The 17,284-nt window shown below is 33.5% G+C and overlaps 1 protein-coding gene across 1 annotated transcript; it reads right to left on the minus strand.

The window, feature by feature from the left end:
- Window positions 1-10,452: 10,452 nt before the first annotated feature.
- LOC144422857 (uncharacterized) lies at window positions 10,453-16,641 on the minus strand. The gene is made up of 11 exons (XM_078112745.1): window positions 16,558-16,641; window positions 16,310-16,483; window positions 15,898-16,134; window positions 15,023-15,153; window positions 14,432-14,498; window positions 13,852-14,025; window positions 13,314-13,565; window positions 12,006-12,133; window positions 11,428-11,635; window positions 11,109-11,214; window positions 10,453-10,794 (listed from the first exon to the last, which is right to left on the minus strand). The coding sequence occupies exons 1-11, from the start codon at window positions 16,607-16,609 to the stop codon at window positions 10,512-10,514; spliced, it is 1,812 nt and encodes a 603-aa protein (XP_077968871.1). The 5' UTR covers window positions 16,610-16,641; the 3' UTR covers window positions 10,453-10,511.
- Between the last annotated feature and the right edge of the window lie 643 nt (window positions 16,642-17,284).

Genomic DNA, 17,284 nt, shown 5'->3' on the forward strand with positions numbered 1-17,284 from the left:
TATTGGAATTTCTACGCAACAATTAGTTAATATTCTGAAAATACCTGAATTATATTTTAATATACGAATTGTTTCGAATATTGGCCGAATTGTTTTCATATGATATTCTTGATTCTGGTTTCACCAATCAAATCAATTTATTCGCCTATGTTGAAAATAATATTTTTTCATCGTCTGTTCGTCCTTGTGGTATATGACTAGGAACTCACAAAATAAATATTATTCATTTCACTACTGACACATATAAACACTTGAATGAATGAATGAATGAATGAATGAATGAATGAATGAATGAATGAATGAATGAATGAATGAATGAATGAATGAATGAATAGCTTGTTTGCTACATTGATTGGCTCATTAATTGCGCTTTGACTTCTACTGCAGAAGCAAGGATAACCATTACTATGGCCTTCTTACTAAGGAAATGCATGTCGAGAAAACAACAACGGAGAATATGACTAATCTAAGCAGAACGAAGATGGAAATGACACGTACCACAACTATTAGAATAATACATGAACATCATGACAACTTTATAAGCAAAGCCAAGTAAAGCGATGAATATTGTGGGCTATACTAGAGTTTTAACCTAATAAATGTACAGTAATCTCTTGTGACCGACTGCTGTGCTATCGTAAATGGCAGAAGGATTATTGAACCATTATTAAAAATACATTATTTGATATTTGTAAGAAAACTATTCATTTATGAAATAATAAATCCATGAGATTAGATCAATTGCGTCTTGTGGAACAAAAAACAACAACATAAAATTCAAAAATCTGTGTTGAAATAAATGAACGATTGTTGGTAAATGAGATGAATTCAGGTTTTAAGTTTCACACAAAAAATTTAAATTATATGTAACAACATGATTTCTCGAATATCATTCTTTCTCTTGAGGGGTGTAATTAGACACTTTTATTTTCCATTGCAGAAATGAGTGTAACATTACGATGATGACTTGTGCAACAAACACTATTTTCTGAGAGTAAATGTGTGAGCTACATATTTGATTCAAAATTTACGATTAAATATTGTAAACTGTATTTTAGAGATAAAATAAGTAAAATAACTGTTAACGTTCTGGCATTTGCGAAAATGATTCACTGGAATAATTAGTCATAAAAAACGAACCTTGGTGATCCCCTCGCATTTAATTGAGTTAGATAGTTAAATCTGTATTCAATTTGCATTTGTTCGTTTATCATTGCATCTTAGCCACCTGTGTTGTATATTTGGAAGATATGAGCATTTCGCACTGTGAGTAAATATCCTCAATCGAAATTAGTATAGCGATACCAAGCAGTGTTATGTAATTGGGGCATTGGCGTATGTATCAAGCGCACGTATTTAACTTATCTATTACATATGCCTGAAATTATACATATTTTAAATTTCAATAAAATATGAATAAATTAATATACTAGTGGCAGAAGTAACTGAATGTCAAGTATTTATCAATTCTTTGGAAAAGTTTCTTTAAAATGTTTTGGTATTTTTATTAGTCATTTTGTTTAACACTTTTTTCATAGCTAATCTTTTTTACTGCTAGTTACGTCCGCAAAGCGTTACAATCTATATTTGAATTTTGTCAGCTTATATGATTCAGAAGAATGAGAATCGAATCAATATTTTTGTTTGTTCTTCTTCAATATCCGAGGCTTCTGAACGCAGCAGGTATTATTTCATTGCTATGACTTTTTTTTAGAAAATTTACTGAAAACAAGATTACTCATTCAGGTATAAGGGAGATTGATCTGATTAAAGATTTTGAGACTATAAGAGATTAAGGGATAGAATTGAACGTTGGTAAATACCGATCGGCACTAAGCTTAAAAGCAGTTCATATCAATACAATCATTAAAAGATGTGTGAGGTATTGAATTCCATATACATGGAGTTTTTGGAATGAACCTAGGAATTATAGGTACACTAACAGTAAACCGATGAGAGCTCACAGTCAATCGTATTTAACGGCTGAAAACTTTTTAGGGGGACAATATTCACATTTTTGAACATTTGGTAAGCGGTAACAACGGTTGCCTGACAATATGAAATGGTAAAATTTGTTTAGATAATATAGGATTACATTACGTTGAATATAGTTCCAAATATTAATTTATTTTGCCAGAATGTCGGGAAACGCCCATGGATCTTGTATTTATGCTGGATGGATCGGGTTCTATCACAAATGTGAATTGGGAGCTTATGAAGTCATGGGTCAAGTTGGTAGCAGAAAATTAAGACTTAGGCGGATTAACACAGATTGGCGTCGTTCAGTTCTCACACTGGTTTTCAAATGAGAAGTAGCTATAGAAAGAGATTTCATTTTATTTAATTAGATTTAAGCCGCATTGATACCTAATTTATTTAAATTATTCAAAGCAGCTGCTCTATCAGTCAAGATCAAATTGCCTAGAAACAGCTTCCATGACATGTATTTGGCTTAACTTTGTGGCGAAGAATGATTCCTTCTTAAGCGTCAAATGAGATCATCATGATCATAATATTTCAAAAATTATGTCAACAGTGTTTTAGCTATGTTTTATCTTTTAGTTCTTTATTAGAAATTAACAAAGAATTAGTTTTGATCGTTTTCCACTTTGTTCCACTTCGGTGCGAGTGTTTTTACGACTTTTATCTGGGTACAGTAAGACTAAGATACATTCTTCAAAAATCATTTTCGGCGTTTGTTTGTGTTTTCAAATTCTTTGTTATTCGATAAAAAAAATTCGATAAAACAATTTTCATTTTTTTTTCATAGCACACAGCCATATTTAAAAACTGAAATTCAGCTAGGAAAACTGAAGACCAAAGCCCAATTGAAGGTAAAATATTCATCAATGGTTGAGCAGTCGAGACTGGTACCGTCACGGTAAGATCAGACCACAGTTCTTGCTGATAAGGTATCGAACATGGCGGAATAAAAAGTATTCCTCTCTAAATAAAATACAATATTAAACTTTCGAGATAATCATTTGGTTCTATAATTCTTAAAAAAAATACCATTCGTAACAAAAAAAAGAAGTTAGCATATTTTAGATTCACATGTACAATAAACGCATTTGCAAAACAAAGCTTGTGAGATAGTGTGGCGTCACGTTTTATGCGAAAAAGGACTAAAGAGTGATGTTTATTAAAGTAATATAAGAACTAAAATAATAACTGAGTATTCATTAGGCCGCTGTTGACGAAATATCAATTCATGGATTCACAACTTACACTGCACATGCTATCAACAAAACAGTAAACGACGATTTCATGAGATCTGATCGTTTTTATGATGCTTCAGTAAAGAAAGTCATTATTTTATTTACAGATGGAAGGTAATAATTTTATTTCAATGCCTGAATACAAGCAAAATGCATCTTTGCATCGTATCGTTAACTGTTGTTCATGTTTTTGTTATTATTGTTAATTTTCACGGTTCATGTAATGGTAGTTAGCAGAGTTCTTTTGATATATCCGTATATTTAGACCCTTTGTTTTTTTTCAACTTGGGTTTCTGCGCGATATATATTATTTTTATATCATCAAGATATTAGTTGTTGAAAATCTAAATAAATGTTATTTCAAAGCTTATTACTCAGAATTGCTACTTTATTATTTACCAAATTATTCTAATCTTAGACATCCAAAAATTAAGAAGTAGTATAAAACCGTTTTTGTTTTGCTCGATTTATTGAAGGTATGTAGATTATATGTATGTAGATTGTAGATGATTGTAGATAATTTTTTAAATCTTTTGAAGATCTACCGACAGAAATGATTTGCTTTTGTCAGCAAAATATGCTCGGTCAAATGGGATTACTATATTTGCAGTTGGTGCTGGAGGTTATGTAATGGAGGAATTACAGGTAATCTGAAAAGTTGTAACAAATTGAAATAAGAGAAATTTTATGTATCAATATGTTATAGCTTTTCTATCTTTTGTCTAATCATTATATTTCTGTGTATTGAAGATTGTTCATCAACAAGACTGAGAAAGTATAACCAAATTAGTTATCAGGATAAAACTCTTTTTGACTGAGATTGATAAGTAACAATGTAGGCTACTGTAGTTGTTTAAATGTTCTTTCTATTTGGGCATTCGTGAGTGAGACCAGCTTCTTCTCTGTTTCTTATATCTGGGATTGGCAAAAAATATTTCATTCAAATAATATTTTTCTATTAATTAAATAATTAGGCATGATGATGGAGAAATGACGTATCGCGGGAGCTCGAGCTGATATGCGACTGACGACGTTCCATTTAATCGCTGTAGCCCCAGTATTGATGACATTTGTGGCTGCGAGCCATCGCACACTTGATTTGGATTTGTTCGCAATTACTGGATGGTGTGCTATATAGTAACTGAGAAAACACGCAAACCTATAAGCCATACTCGCATATTAATTTCATTCTGACAAAATGTCTATAACTCTGGCGATGAATTTGTATCCCATGATTAGATAAGTTAGGACTCCATGATCCAGGAGAATTTGGAAATATTGAATAACCATCATTGTATGATACACCGATAAAGTCAACTAATACACATTATGCACATGCACGTGATTTGCATATAAATCTACCCGATAGACGCTCAGGATCTCCGCTGACACATGAGGCCCGTTCTCCAGCAAAACTGTAAGCCATGGAAGCAAAATTGCAGATCAATAACGGCAGTGTATTGCGGAACTGCCAGTTTATTTGGACGCTGCGCGGCTCTTCAGCATCTCAGCTTGTGCGGTTTTCTGTGTCTAATTGTCAAAACAGGTGACCGTACATTTGAACCCATGTACATTTGAACCCATGTGTATATCCGCGGGTTCAATCAATATGCGGGTTCTAAAACCCATGGGTTAGGTTAGTATGAGTACAAATATCCGTAAAACCAAAAAAATTTCCATAGGTGCAATGGCATGCAGGTGCAATTGTCGTGGGTTCAAATGTAAAGAAACCGTCAAAACATGTTCACTTGAATTCCTAACTTCCAAAGTTTCCCCAGTTGTGGAATATCGAAATTAGTTTACTAGAAAATCATCTGGAGCAACATCCAACAAATCGATACATCCATACGTTTGATATCAGAGCAGTATGTTTCCTTATTGCAAACGATTGCGGAAGTTCTACCATAATACACTGCATTTAATGAATGATCTCGTTTGCAATGAATTTTCATTTAGGAATATTTACTATAGTGACGCTATGATTCGAGTATTTTTCCACCATTCACGTTTTGCCTGTGTTTGAACATATTTGAATAAACAGAGCTAGGATTGAGGGCATGGACGTGCCAAACTTTGCTGCTGTCCAGTATGAGGTTATGATAATGATTCCCCCCAACTTTAAAAATAATTCGGGGGATAAACAAATTAAAGCTGTTGCTATACATGAGAATGAATAATTTAAAGGTCACGTATGAGGGGGAATGTTTGTAAAATTGTGATAAATCACTAAATAGCCAGACGAGCAAAAGGGCGGTCAGCCAATGCTGATTCACCACAACCATCACAATCAGTCACACAAATCTATACACGTCATGTCAGCTTTTACTTGAATAAAACACATAGAGAAAAATGTGTGAAATCGCGAACTCTACAGCTTGGATCTGCTGCCCGCTCATCCGCTGGCAGAGGGAGGATGAAATTCACTTAGTCTAAGTTGAATTAAATGTTTCAAGCATGTACTGGCACAATAAGCCACTTCTCACATATCTCAATACCTGTATCTTAGAAAACATATTTGAGCTATGTTCAGCTATAGATCATAGTTGAATTATACCCGAGGAAACTTGAACTCGACCTTGGCAAAAACAACTATGTGTTGGCATGTAATAAGACTCCAACATCCTCTTAATTTTATTTTTTAATTTGGCATTCACTGGTATAATTGTCTCCATTACAATTTTAATATTCTATTTATGTCTTTGTGTTCACGTTTAACGACATAGTTGAATTGGTATCATATGAGGAAGTATCAAATAAAACGGTAACAAATTTTTTTTTTAGTAACAATCAAGACCTAACCTTTTATTGCTTGGCTACATCGGATGTTTAAACCGAAATTGGGACAGTCGTAAAATGCACACAAGTAAAACTCCACTGGCGAATAAATTTTATATATTTTGACTTTTATTTACAGATTATTGCAAATGGCCAGATCAATAACAATGAACGAGTGATTACAGTTTCAAATTTTACTAGGCTGAATACTACGGTAGATATTTTAAAGCAAGGTATATGTGCTATTCAAGGTAATGTTGATATTAATAGTCAATTTTTATTGAGGCAGCTACGATATGTTAGTAGCATATAATTTCGTACTACGTTTTCATTCTTTGCGCCCGAATCTGATATTGAGCCAAGACACTATAATAATTTTTTTTGTTTAAATCAGTGGATTATAAGATGAGATGCTTTTTGCAGGCTACCACAGCATAATCAACGATCGAAATTTATTTTCTCGTTTCCGAAAAGCATTTCGTTCAATGCGCAGAGCTAATAATAACTCATTTCCTACAGATTTTATAGCATATAATATAGAAATTCACATTCACCACAAGGTATAACAGCTCAAATGTACAAATTAAAGAGGGAATTATATAATATTCAAAAAAAAATATTCATATTTGTTTATAGTTCCCTTCATAGTGTCTCGCTACACTTGCACAACTTCATCGCTAGAAGTTCAATGGAAAACAACTACATTTGAGTCGGTCTTCTCATACAGACTTCAAATTCAGGTTATATTAATAAGTAGAATGAAAGTCATTATATTGCTCTAAACATTTTACTGTGCGCTAGAACAGTGGTTCCCAAACTTTTTTGACCCCTAAAGTAGTATATACAACTTCATCAGGGTTCTACCTCCTCAAAAACCGCCGTGTACTCTTGCTTTATAGCATTTCACTTCCTAAATTCATCCCATTTCACATTAAAATAATGAAAACAAAGTTCGTAATAATAATTTTCGTACATCTCATTCATTCCTACAGCCTGATGACTGGCAACAAAATACTTCGGAAAAATTCATCCCCGATTCCTCATCCTACCACGGCCTCCAGTCCGATCACCAGTCCATAGAATTAATCAGCCATTTGTTTTTGGATTCATGGACTCACATGTGGAAGAAGCCGTGACCGACTATCGGCTACTGCCCAGGGGTCGGCAAAGATTATGTCGCTCGTGGGACAAAATTTAGGGTTGCTAGTCTTTTGCGGGTCCAATATATTTTTTGAAAGTTAAAAATGGTACAGTACGAAAACTGCGACAATTCGTGAACTCAACTCAGTCGTCTTATTAAAAAATTATTTCAAATGACATTCAACGTGACACTGTCTTGTTGCTGTATCACGCTTGATAGCTTTACGACGCCAAGATTGGAACATTTTCCAAATGGGCATCACTAACCCCAATTCTTTGCTTGTTCTTTGTAATGTTCATTTTCAAAAATAATTGTTCGCACAAATATGTACTTCCAAACATCGAAGTGAATATTTTTGCATGGTTTCTGAAATTTTGATGAAGATTTTCTTTAAGAAGATACGTTCTTACAAAAATGAAGCAGTGATGAATCTCTCGAATCGAATATGAATTTTATTTTCCTATTGCAAGAATTCTTTTCGATACTTTTAAATAACAGATTGTTGAATGGTATGAATTAGAAAGATAGTTTGAAACAATTACCCCATTTTACAGGCAACTACTCGCGAAACCACTCTTAAACTAAGCACTGAAAATTTAAAAATGGTAAAATATACAAAGAATTTTCCGCAGTCAAAGGTCGGGAAAGGTCCATTCAGTGAATCGACCGGGCCAGATTATTTTACTCCGGCCGTATTTTGCCGACCACTGGGATACGCAAACTACCGTACTTTACTGCGAAGACGAGTTCAGCAACCCCTTCACGTGTAATAATCGCCCACATGATTCAAGACTGCGAATGCACACAGAGTACAGAATTTGGTGCACGATGCGCCAAACAAAAACAGATTACGCGAAATCGCCCCTCTATCGCCCCCTTCGATTTTTTCGCCCCCCTCTGTATCGTTTTCTCCCACCGGGGGGCGATATCGCCACTTTGGGAATCACTGCGCTAGAACATGCAATTATATGCTTGGTATCACAATTATGTATTTAACTTATAAGGATCTCAAGACCAAAGAAACCAAGAAGACAAGCGTTCAACTACTCATGAAAAAGGAACCAACAATAAAAATTCACGAAGAAAACACATCTTCGAAGTTTGCTTGCGTCACTACGACAAATTTGTATATTTCAAGCAACTACGAAATCGTTGTTGAGCAAATATCGGCAAAAACAAACAATCAAAAAAAAACTATATCCAAAGTTCTTCACAATGCAAATGGGAAGACTGTTATGCGGTTAACGTTTCTTGACTTTGTCTAAGTTATATTCCGGATATCAGACATTTTCAGAAAAAGATATTTTTTACACATACCAACTTGAAACACATGTAAATCTATAAATGTGTGCGTGTTTTTTTCATTCAGTGTATCGGTGGAAACCAAATAAACATATTAGGACAATCCGTCTATTATATGCTGATATAGCCACCACCACATTCAGAGTGTAATAAACTGGGTTAGGAATGCGGAACCGGAAATATTCTGGTCCACCAAGCTCTGTTCTTTATGTATTATTGACTACTTCCATGGTTTCTTATTCGAAATGAAATTGTGGGGAACACTTCATAAAAATAGTGCCAACTGATTACAACTTTAGTCACAGTGCGAAATGCTCATATCTTCCAAATATACAGCACAGGTGGCTAAGATGCAATGATAAACGAACAAATGCAAATTGAATACAGATTCAACTATACTATGATCAATTAAATGCGAGGGGATCACCAAGGCTCGTTTTTTATGACTAAATATTCCAGTGAATCATTTTCGAAAATGCCAGAACGTTAACAGTTATTTTAGTGTATCTCTAATTGATTGGAATTCGATTCAAATCGATAATAGGCCTACATTCAATTATCCAGGCTGTACAGGGTCATTCGATGATGGCGAGGAAAGCCAACATTGCTTGACAAGCAAACTCAGTCCAGTTGAAATAAACTGAATATTTTCTACTTCATTCAGATTCCAGCTTTGTCAAACAGATTATCACCATGTAATGTAAATAGATGGAAATCATGTTTTTAAATTTATAAGAAAAATTTATAGATTTTTGTAATATTATTCGAGGACGCTTTCGAGGTCAATTTGACAATCAGCTAACTAAAGAAAATCATTCGAACATTTATGTTTTTACGTGGTGACGTATTGTTTTACGTCACAATTCACAAATACCGCAATCAATGTTATGCTACGGTTCACATCATGAGAAAAAGTTTACCAAGAATTTATATGTGATTTTTATTTAATTTGGAAAGATTTAGGTCATAATTGAACAAATACCTTCAATTCGAATTATTAATTCAAGATTATATGGTTACAAACATTATTTTTATTGAATATATAATCTTTTTGACTTATATTCATAGTTTTGTACAAGACAAAAACAATAATGGACCATACAAGTATGTTCTGAATTTAGTTATATGTTAAATTTTCCATTACGAACAAAACGAAATCAAGTAATTTTTAAAGTGACATATTTACTATGTGGTCGTGAATTCTATTATTCTTTTATGTCAGTTTGAAGATTTCTTGATAGTGTTGATAAACAATTACAAGAAATTCCATTTTAATGATAACATGCATATTCTTATTCAAATTATGTTTAATCTAACTACTTGAAAAGTCTTTATCAAGAATGTAACCAATTTAAGGTTTTTTTTCTGCTCATATTTTATTCAAAGTATTGACATGCAAGGCAAATAGGTGAGTGTGAACTTATCACTTAGTCCTATAGCATTATATAATAAGACGATTTCACCAAGCTTCAAATTATTAAATACCGAATATTGAAAGAAGAATGTCAGTGGCACATACAAACAAAGAAGAAACAAACTTAACAAGAAATGTGCTTCTAAATTAGAAGGAAAAACGGGATGGATGTTATCAGGGTAAACTTTTCAATCGAATATTTGAGATTAGAAATACCTGTTGAAAACATTTAATAGTTAGGCAATAGTGCTTGTGTACTCGTTTTCATTTATGGTGGGAAATAGAGAACCGAGGAATATCACAATTCATCCATAATACAATACATCAAACTTATATTATTAAACGGACGCTTGAAAAGGGGCAAATGTATTTCAAAGAAACCATTACCAGCCTAGATCACGTTATGCGAGTTATACAAATCCAGATCCATCTTCGGCATATTTAACAAAACGCATCGGCAGATGACGTCACTACACTTGATTTGCCTTTATTAAAAAATCCGAAATTTACATCTGCGATACTCACGAAAAAATAAACGTTTATAATTTGATTTGTTTCAATAAATATCAGTTAGCACAAGCGCAGAAGTTCAAGAACAAGTAGTAATAGGTAAAGTCACAACAAAAGTAGCAATGGTTGATCGTCATTGATAATCAACATTTCAAGCAGCATATTCACTTTCAGGCACTGAATTGATGTACGGATGTTCCTTTGTCATGCTATTATTCATTTCTTCGTATTGATGATTTTCGTCTTTTATTTCTTCATAATTATGCGGGATTTCATAATATCCTTCTTTCTCTTCTCCTAACTCATAGTTTCCGGAGTTCAGTTGTGATGTTTGAATTTCATCAATTTTTTCATTAGAACTCGAGACATCATTAACAACGTTATTCATCTCTGAAAGACGTTGTGGTTGAGTTGCGATTTTTTGAGAATTCCCTCTGTAAACAACAATAAGCGAAATTAAAAATAAGTTCGAAATAATTCATACGTAGGATTTTGAACAAGAAACAAAGACATAGATTGTTTATCGAATTGCTTCCACCATAAATAAAATTGACATCATTGTGATCGATTGACACAAAACATTGGACGAAAATGTTCTTCCAGTCCAGCATTTCAGACATTTTTCCGGAAAATAAGATTGGGTATACGACTGTATAAAAAGGTTCACTTAACTGATTAAATTTAAAGGAAATACTAGAAATTTCCGGAAAATATACACATTTTATTGTAGTATCGAACATTTACTCACCTCATTACTTTGCATCTACGAATCAGCAAACCAATTCCGAATAAAATAGCTGCGAGAATCAATGTGACTATGGATGAGATAATTGCAACCAATAAATTGTTGTGGTCTGCAATATAATTCAACATATACTAAGAATCATGAAACTTAAAAAATCTAACAGGAATTCACCACGAAACAGTACTGAAGAGCGGTTAAACATGAGTTGTAAAAATTTGAAAGTCAGTGAGTATATTGTACTACAAAATGGTAGTTTAGAAACTCTAATTTTGTGCACTTCAGACTAATGTCTCCTATAATTTGTAATCTATTTTAATCTTACCAGCCGTTGTGGTAGTGGTGATTGCACTAGTGGGAAAGAGAATGTTTATCTCCGTAGTTTTTGTGTTGTTTGCAATGGCAGACAATGTGGAAGTATGTGTCATGTAAGTAGGAGTTGTAAATCCATGATATATATTCGTTGTTGTCATTTCAACAGTTGCCGCGGTGGACGTTCTATTACAGGCAGTGTCTCTCGAACAATTGGCCGTCTGAATAAAGTAATTGTTATTTAGCAATTTTTCGTTTAATAAATGTACGATAATTTTTTATATATTCCAACAGTTATTTAAATCCGAAATTTAGTGTTCTTCAAACATTCATAATAATTTAAAAATGCAAAAAATTTAATTCACACGCTAATAAAAAATGTAAATAGTGAATAATTTAGATGAATCAGAAACTTTTTAGGAGAATTTGTCAATAGCCAGGTCCTGCGCCCTGAATCAGAAGTATCAGAAGTATACACTTTTAAGATCGCAGAAACACTAAGATGGTAAGAATAAAACAACATAGAATGATGATATTTTTCTTTAGAGCGCTTTAAAAGATCATAAATCATTGAATTGCTTTATTTCTTACATCAAAATTAGGACCAATGCAAATATTGGGCCCCGCCCTTCCCGTGTCAATGCATGTCCGATTCCTTACTTTCATCATAGAGCTGCAGTTACATATACTCCACGATGACCAGGTTTCCCAGAATTTTCCTACATAGCGTAAAGATAATCATAAGTGTGGTTCCGCTTTTTATTGATTTTGTTGATGATGCAAATTTCCTCTATATCTCATTCTGATTTTCTGATTTTTCAATTTATTGTTTTTTACAACTAACTATAGACTCCGAGCCAGATTTATTTTATCATAGTAGAAACTAAGTTAAGTTGGGGTTCGTGTTAAATCTATATATCTCTTTTAACCTTTTGCGTTTTACCGAAACCCTATTTTTCTAAATAAAGCTAACCAATCGAAACATATTTTTAACTGAATGTGGGAGGTAAACTACCACAATGCTTGCTTGATGTGTCGGCACGTTTTATCGGAGACAAAAGAAAATCATTTTTAACGGAATTTTAAAATCTTGTGAGCAATGAGAATTTTCCAACGTTAAGGGATTTTGCTCTGAGAATCTGATCGATGTTATAAAGCACTTACATTTGCAGAAGCACTTTCTACGTTGTGAAGAGTTTTCACACTAAATGCCTAAATCTCTCTACCTACATCAGGGGTCGGCAACCTACGGCCCGCGGGCAGGATCCAAATCAGGTGTTTTTACGATTATATTCTTTACCTAACAGAATTTATTGCGAGACACGTGTAGACTAAACTATATTATAATCTAACAGGTATAAAATTCACAATTACTCGTTTAATGAGCCTATAATTTCATTATAATTAGACAAATGGCAACAAAACGCAGAAAAGTTGATGTTAATTGCAAAGGTTCAATGGTGCCGAAAATATTCGAATGAAATTTTTAAGATGCAATGCAATGTATCACTGCTTGATTTTTATTATAAAAAGTATTATCCGTTCCGTTTTCAACTTTCTAAAAACATGTGCGGCCCGCCAATGACTTGCAACCCTTAATTTTGGCCCGCGAGCGACAAAAGGGTTGTCCACCCCTGGCCTACATCTTGCACTAAATATAGATATAGGAAGACTTTTGCAGGTTTAGTAAGTTTTTTTGGTGGTTGTTTGCATGTTTTAGCTTGATAAATGATAACAGGCAAATAAAAACTTGATTTAAAACAGTTCTCTTTGAAATTAAATATAGCAATTCGATCTGTCACCTCATCATTTCAAATATTTTTTAATTTTTTATCTTCAATATCACAAAATAACGTTGAAAATTCGCTTCTCCTCGCTGTCGCTAGACATTTTACTCACCGATAATGCGTTGACACACCAATCCTTTCGACCCTGTTCCTGTAATACAGTCCATGGTATGCCATAGAAGATCTGTGTCATAAGTATTTTGTTCACCTATCGATACGCAAGTCTCTGTTCCACTACCAGTATCATGATTATTTGGTTCTCCTTCACCCCAAAAAGAGAATGACAAGTTTGTTCCATCGTTCCATTGGAACATCGACTTTGATTTTTCATAAACGAGTCCAATGTAGAATGTGTATGGTACTCCTGTAATAAGACATATCATATTGATTTATACCCCTAGGACACGTCTAGACAAGTGTTTTAGCGATGACCAATCGGTTGAAGCGTACGAAGTAATTATGTTGGCATTACAGATTATTGTTAGATATCAGTTGGGTTTGTACAGGGACTTGTTCGCTAACTAAGCGTTGAATCCCACGAGAAACGGGCCTATTGCATTCCGTTCGTGATGCCATCAACGATCGAAGTTATTATATCGTCGCAGTACATACATTCCATTGGCTTTCAATGCTTAAAATAATGCACGTACCTGATTCATCAGAAATGAGTGTTTTTATAAATCCTTGAGTTAATTCATTCTTTATTAATGCAAATTCTCCCTCGCTATTTTTGCAAAATGTTTTCGAATCTTCATAAGATCTTGATCTACCCGCCGGTGAAACGTAATATTCATAAGTTCCGTTAGGAAACCAGTTTCCTCGGCCTGTTTCACAAATAAAATATCGAATAATTGAAAAATATCAGTAACTCGAGAAATGCACGGTGGAACAAGATGGCATCAATTGCAGGCACTTGCTTTAACTTCAATACCGAAGTGGGAAATAAAGATAAACGTTGATATATTGACGCATTTAAATTTTTCGATTATAAGCCGTTTTAGCACTTTCGGATTAGAGCGAATGGCATAGTAAAAGCAACGGCGTGATTCAGTGGAGACATTCGTAACCTAGTTACAAAAAAAGAAGTTGGCTTCGACGTGACTTATGTGAAAGAGAATAACAAGCCCATTGTTTATATCTCTTTTTTTTGCAACAATTGTAATAACTGGTCAGTATGCTGGGGACTGAAAACGTAACAATATAATTTTACAATGAATTTTTCATTCTCACCTGGTGGAGTCGGAGTTGTGGTCAATAAAGGCATAGTTGCATTGCAAGAAGCGGATGGCGTGCATATCTAAAAACAACGTTAAATTGTTCAATCGTGCATGTAGGTGTGTTAATCGAACTAACTGTAAGTCCAAAATATAATCAAAAAAAAAATAATTCTGTAACAATAAAATCCAAATTAATGGGGACCAGACTGGATTTGCAAGTCACATTTAAAATTAGAATTGGATTATGGAATTATTTCGATACGTTAGTCAATTTGTTTTAATTAATAACTAAGTATGACTAAACTGACTTGAATAAATTTATCTGAGTGGAAATGCTGGATGTAGCTAAATAATGTCGTCGATGAAGTTGAGTACAAAAATATACCAAACGATAGTTGTATAATGTAAGTGTGTGTCAACAGTGTGCATGAGAAAAAATGTTATTCCCATTTAGAAGTTATCGTTTTGGAACGACAAACTAATCGACATGCTAGAACTTTATAAAAACCCAATCTTATATGTAACAGTCATCAATACAGCTAGGTAATGAGTATTTTGAACGGAAACACAATCATAATGCGTTATATATGTAAACCAAGTTTACTTCCGACTGTGTTGCTGTATCATTGCAAGAGTTTGGACCAATTCTTCCGCTGTCAACACATGTTCGGTTACGCTGCCTTATTCCCTGGCATTCACGACTTCCCCAAGACTCCCATGATCCCAAGTTCAAACCTGCAGAAACATACAGATCAATATAAGAATTATACAACTAATTATTTGGAAGCAGTTTTTTTATCAGTAAATGTAAATCAAGATGAACTGTTAATACAGTATGAGCGGTATAGAAACATTAGCATAGCTGTGCAAGGTATATATAAACAGTGATAAAAGGTCATTATTAAAACTTTAATTAATACATGAAAAGAATGTTTTTTGCGCTAATAGCAAATCAAAAGCAGTTAGTTAGTTTTGCTTGCAGTAAATTTATGATATTGTGAAACTGCTTTCTTTAATAAACATAATTTATCTAGTAAAATTTTAAACATTGGACAGATAACCCAATTCTAAATTTTCCTCAAGACAATTTTCTCAAAGTAAAGTTAGTCGCACTCATTCGGAATAAAGAATACTAGTATTTGATAAAAATACGGGCTGTGGCTGAAATGCCAAGTGTCACTGAAATTATACAGTATTTTGGTGGTGCAATAAACACCAGCGGATGCCTGATGCCTGTGGTAATACAAGCAGTTCAAATCAATGCTATAATGAGCATAATCACGGGCAGTAACTCTTGACATGGTTAAAATTTACTAAATTGGCGTTAAAATATATAAATAGGTATTTGCAAAAAGATTATAACTCTTGTGTTTTACAAAGTTCAGACAACCATTTATTGCATAAAAGATTAGGCCGTATTCACAACAAATACATAACCTACAAATTAAGTATATATTTATTACAAACAAATGTTTTTACCGATTAATCGTTGACAGACAAATCCAGTTGGCGAATTCGCAGCGCAATTGACGTCATACCACGGTAGATTTAAAAAATATACGTTAAACCATCCCATAGCACCACAAGGTTGGGATCTCTCACTAGAAGGTTCTCCTGAGTTCCAGTTAGTGTAAGTTAGTTCAGAATTGTCATTCCACATGAAGGTATTGCTTGTGCCAACTTCCTTTAATCCAATATAAAATCCATAGGGTTGTCCTGTAGACAATAAAATGCCTTAGAGAAAAAAAAAGTTTTGTCGTGTGTAATATTTGTTGTATGTAAACATGATTGGTTGGGACTGTTGGACATTATTGTAAACATGTACAAATATATGAACACTGACGGTTTATAAAATAAAACAAAAAACGTAAAATGTTCTATTTATATATACCTGAAGTAGCTGAGACTTGATTCTGAATAAACGTTTGAATCTCGCTTGTTTTTATCATTGCCATCTCCCCACTATTGTTTTTACAGAATATTTCACCATAAACATAAGACTTTATATCTCCTTTTCCAGATACGAAGTATTGGTAACTACCAAATGCATTCCACTCACCTCTACCTGGTCGCAAAAATAAAGAGTTTATGAATAAGCACATAATATGAAAGACCGGATGATATACGATATATACCAACCTGCGTTAACGACGGCGATCATCCAAGCAAATATCAAAAGTTGCTCTTTCATTTCCGCGGCTAATTATCTAACATTTCCAACTTTTCCAATAACATTTTAATTCGAATGCAAAAATTAAAAAAAAACAAGGATGATATATATTTGCGAGCTGATAACGTTGTCAACTTCTTCGTCACAAAAATGAGAATATTCAAAAAAGTTGTTGCGTAAAGAACCAATATGAAAAACCAACGACATATACTTTTCTTGACGATATTAAAACATCAAAAGCTATGAACCGAATATATAACACTACTAAATTTCTTTCAAAGCTAATAATGCAACAATATGCTATACTTATGAATAAATGATTTGATTGCCCACAATAGCATTAAATATAGGTATTCAAAAATCTTCGATAATATTTTCAGTACACTGCAAATATTCATCCAATGTCTAGCCGCATTAATTTTGAGTTTCAGAAGAGTGATGCAGATGAAACCCTAATTCGACTTGCCAGAATGAAATCATAAGCAATATGATCTAATATTTCTATCTAATTAGGCCTAATATGAGTAATGAAGTTAACATTTTTAACATGTAAAAATAAAAAGCGTTTGTGGGGGACAGAAAGAGCAAAACTTACTATCATGAGTGGGACATTTCCATAACCTTTTAGATACAACCTTTGTTTTAAATGACAGCAAAGAGATGATTAATGACGAAATCTCCTTCAGAAATCGATGC

This window comes from Styela clava, chromosome 5 (assembly GCF_964204865.1).
Source record: "Styela clava chromosome 5, kaStyClav1.hap1.2, whole genome shotgun sequence".
Lineage (NCBI taxonomy): Eukaryota > Metazoa > Chordata > Ascidiacea > Stolidobranchia > Styelidae > Styela > Styela clava.

Excerpts from the sequence above, each read along its gene's own strand:
- LOC144422857 (XM_078112745.1), bottom strand. The coding sequence starts at position 16,609 with ATGAAAGAGCAACTTTTGATATTTGCTTGGATGATCGCCGTCGTTAAC. Across the intron at positions 13,566-13,851 it reads ACTCATTTCTGATGAATCAG|GAGTACCATACACATTCTAC; the intron begins GTACGTGCATTA and ends GTCTTATTACAG. Across the intron at positions 12,134-13,313 it reads GGTGTGTCAACGCATTATCG|GAAAATTCTGGGAAACCTGG; the intron begins GTGAGTAAAATG and ends TACGCTATGTAG.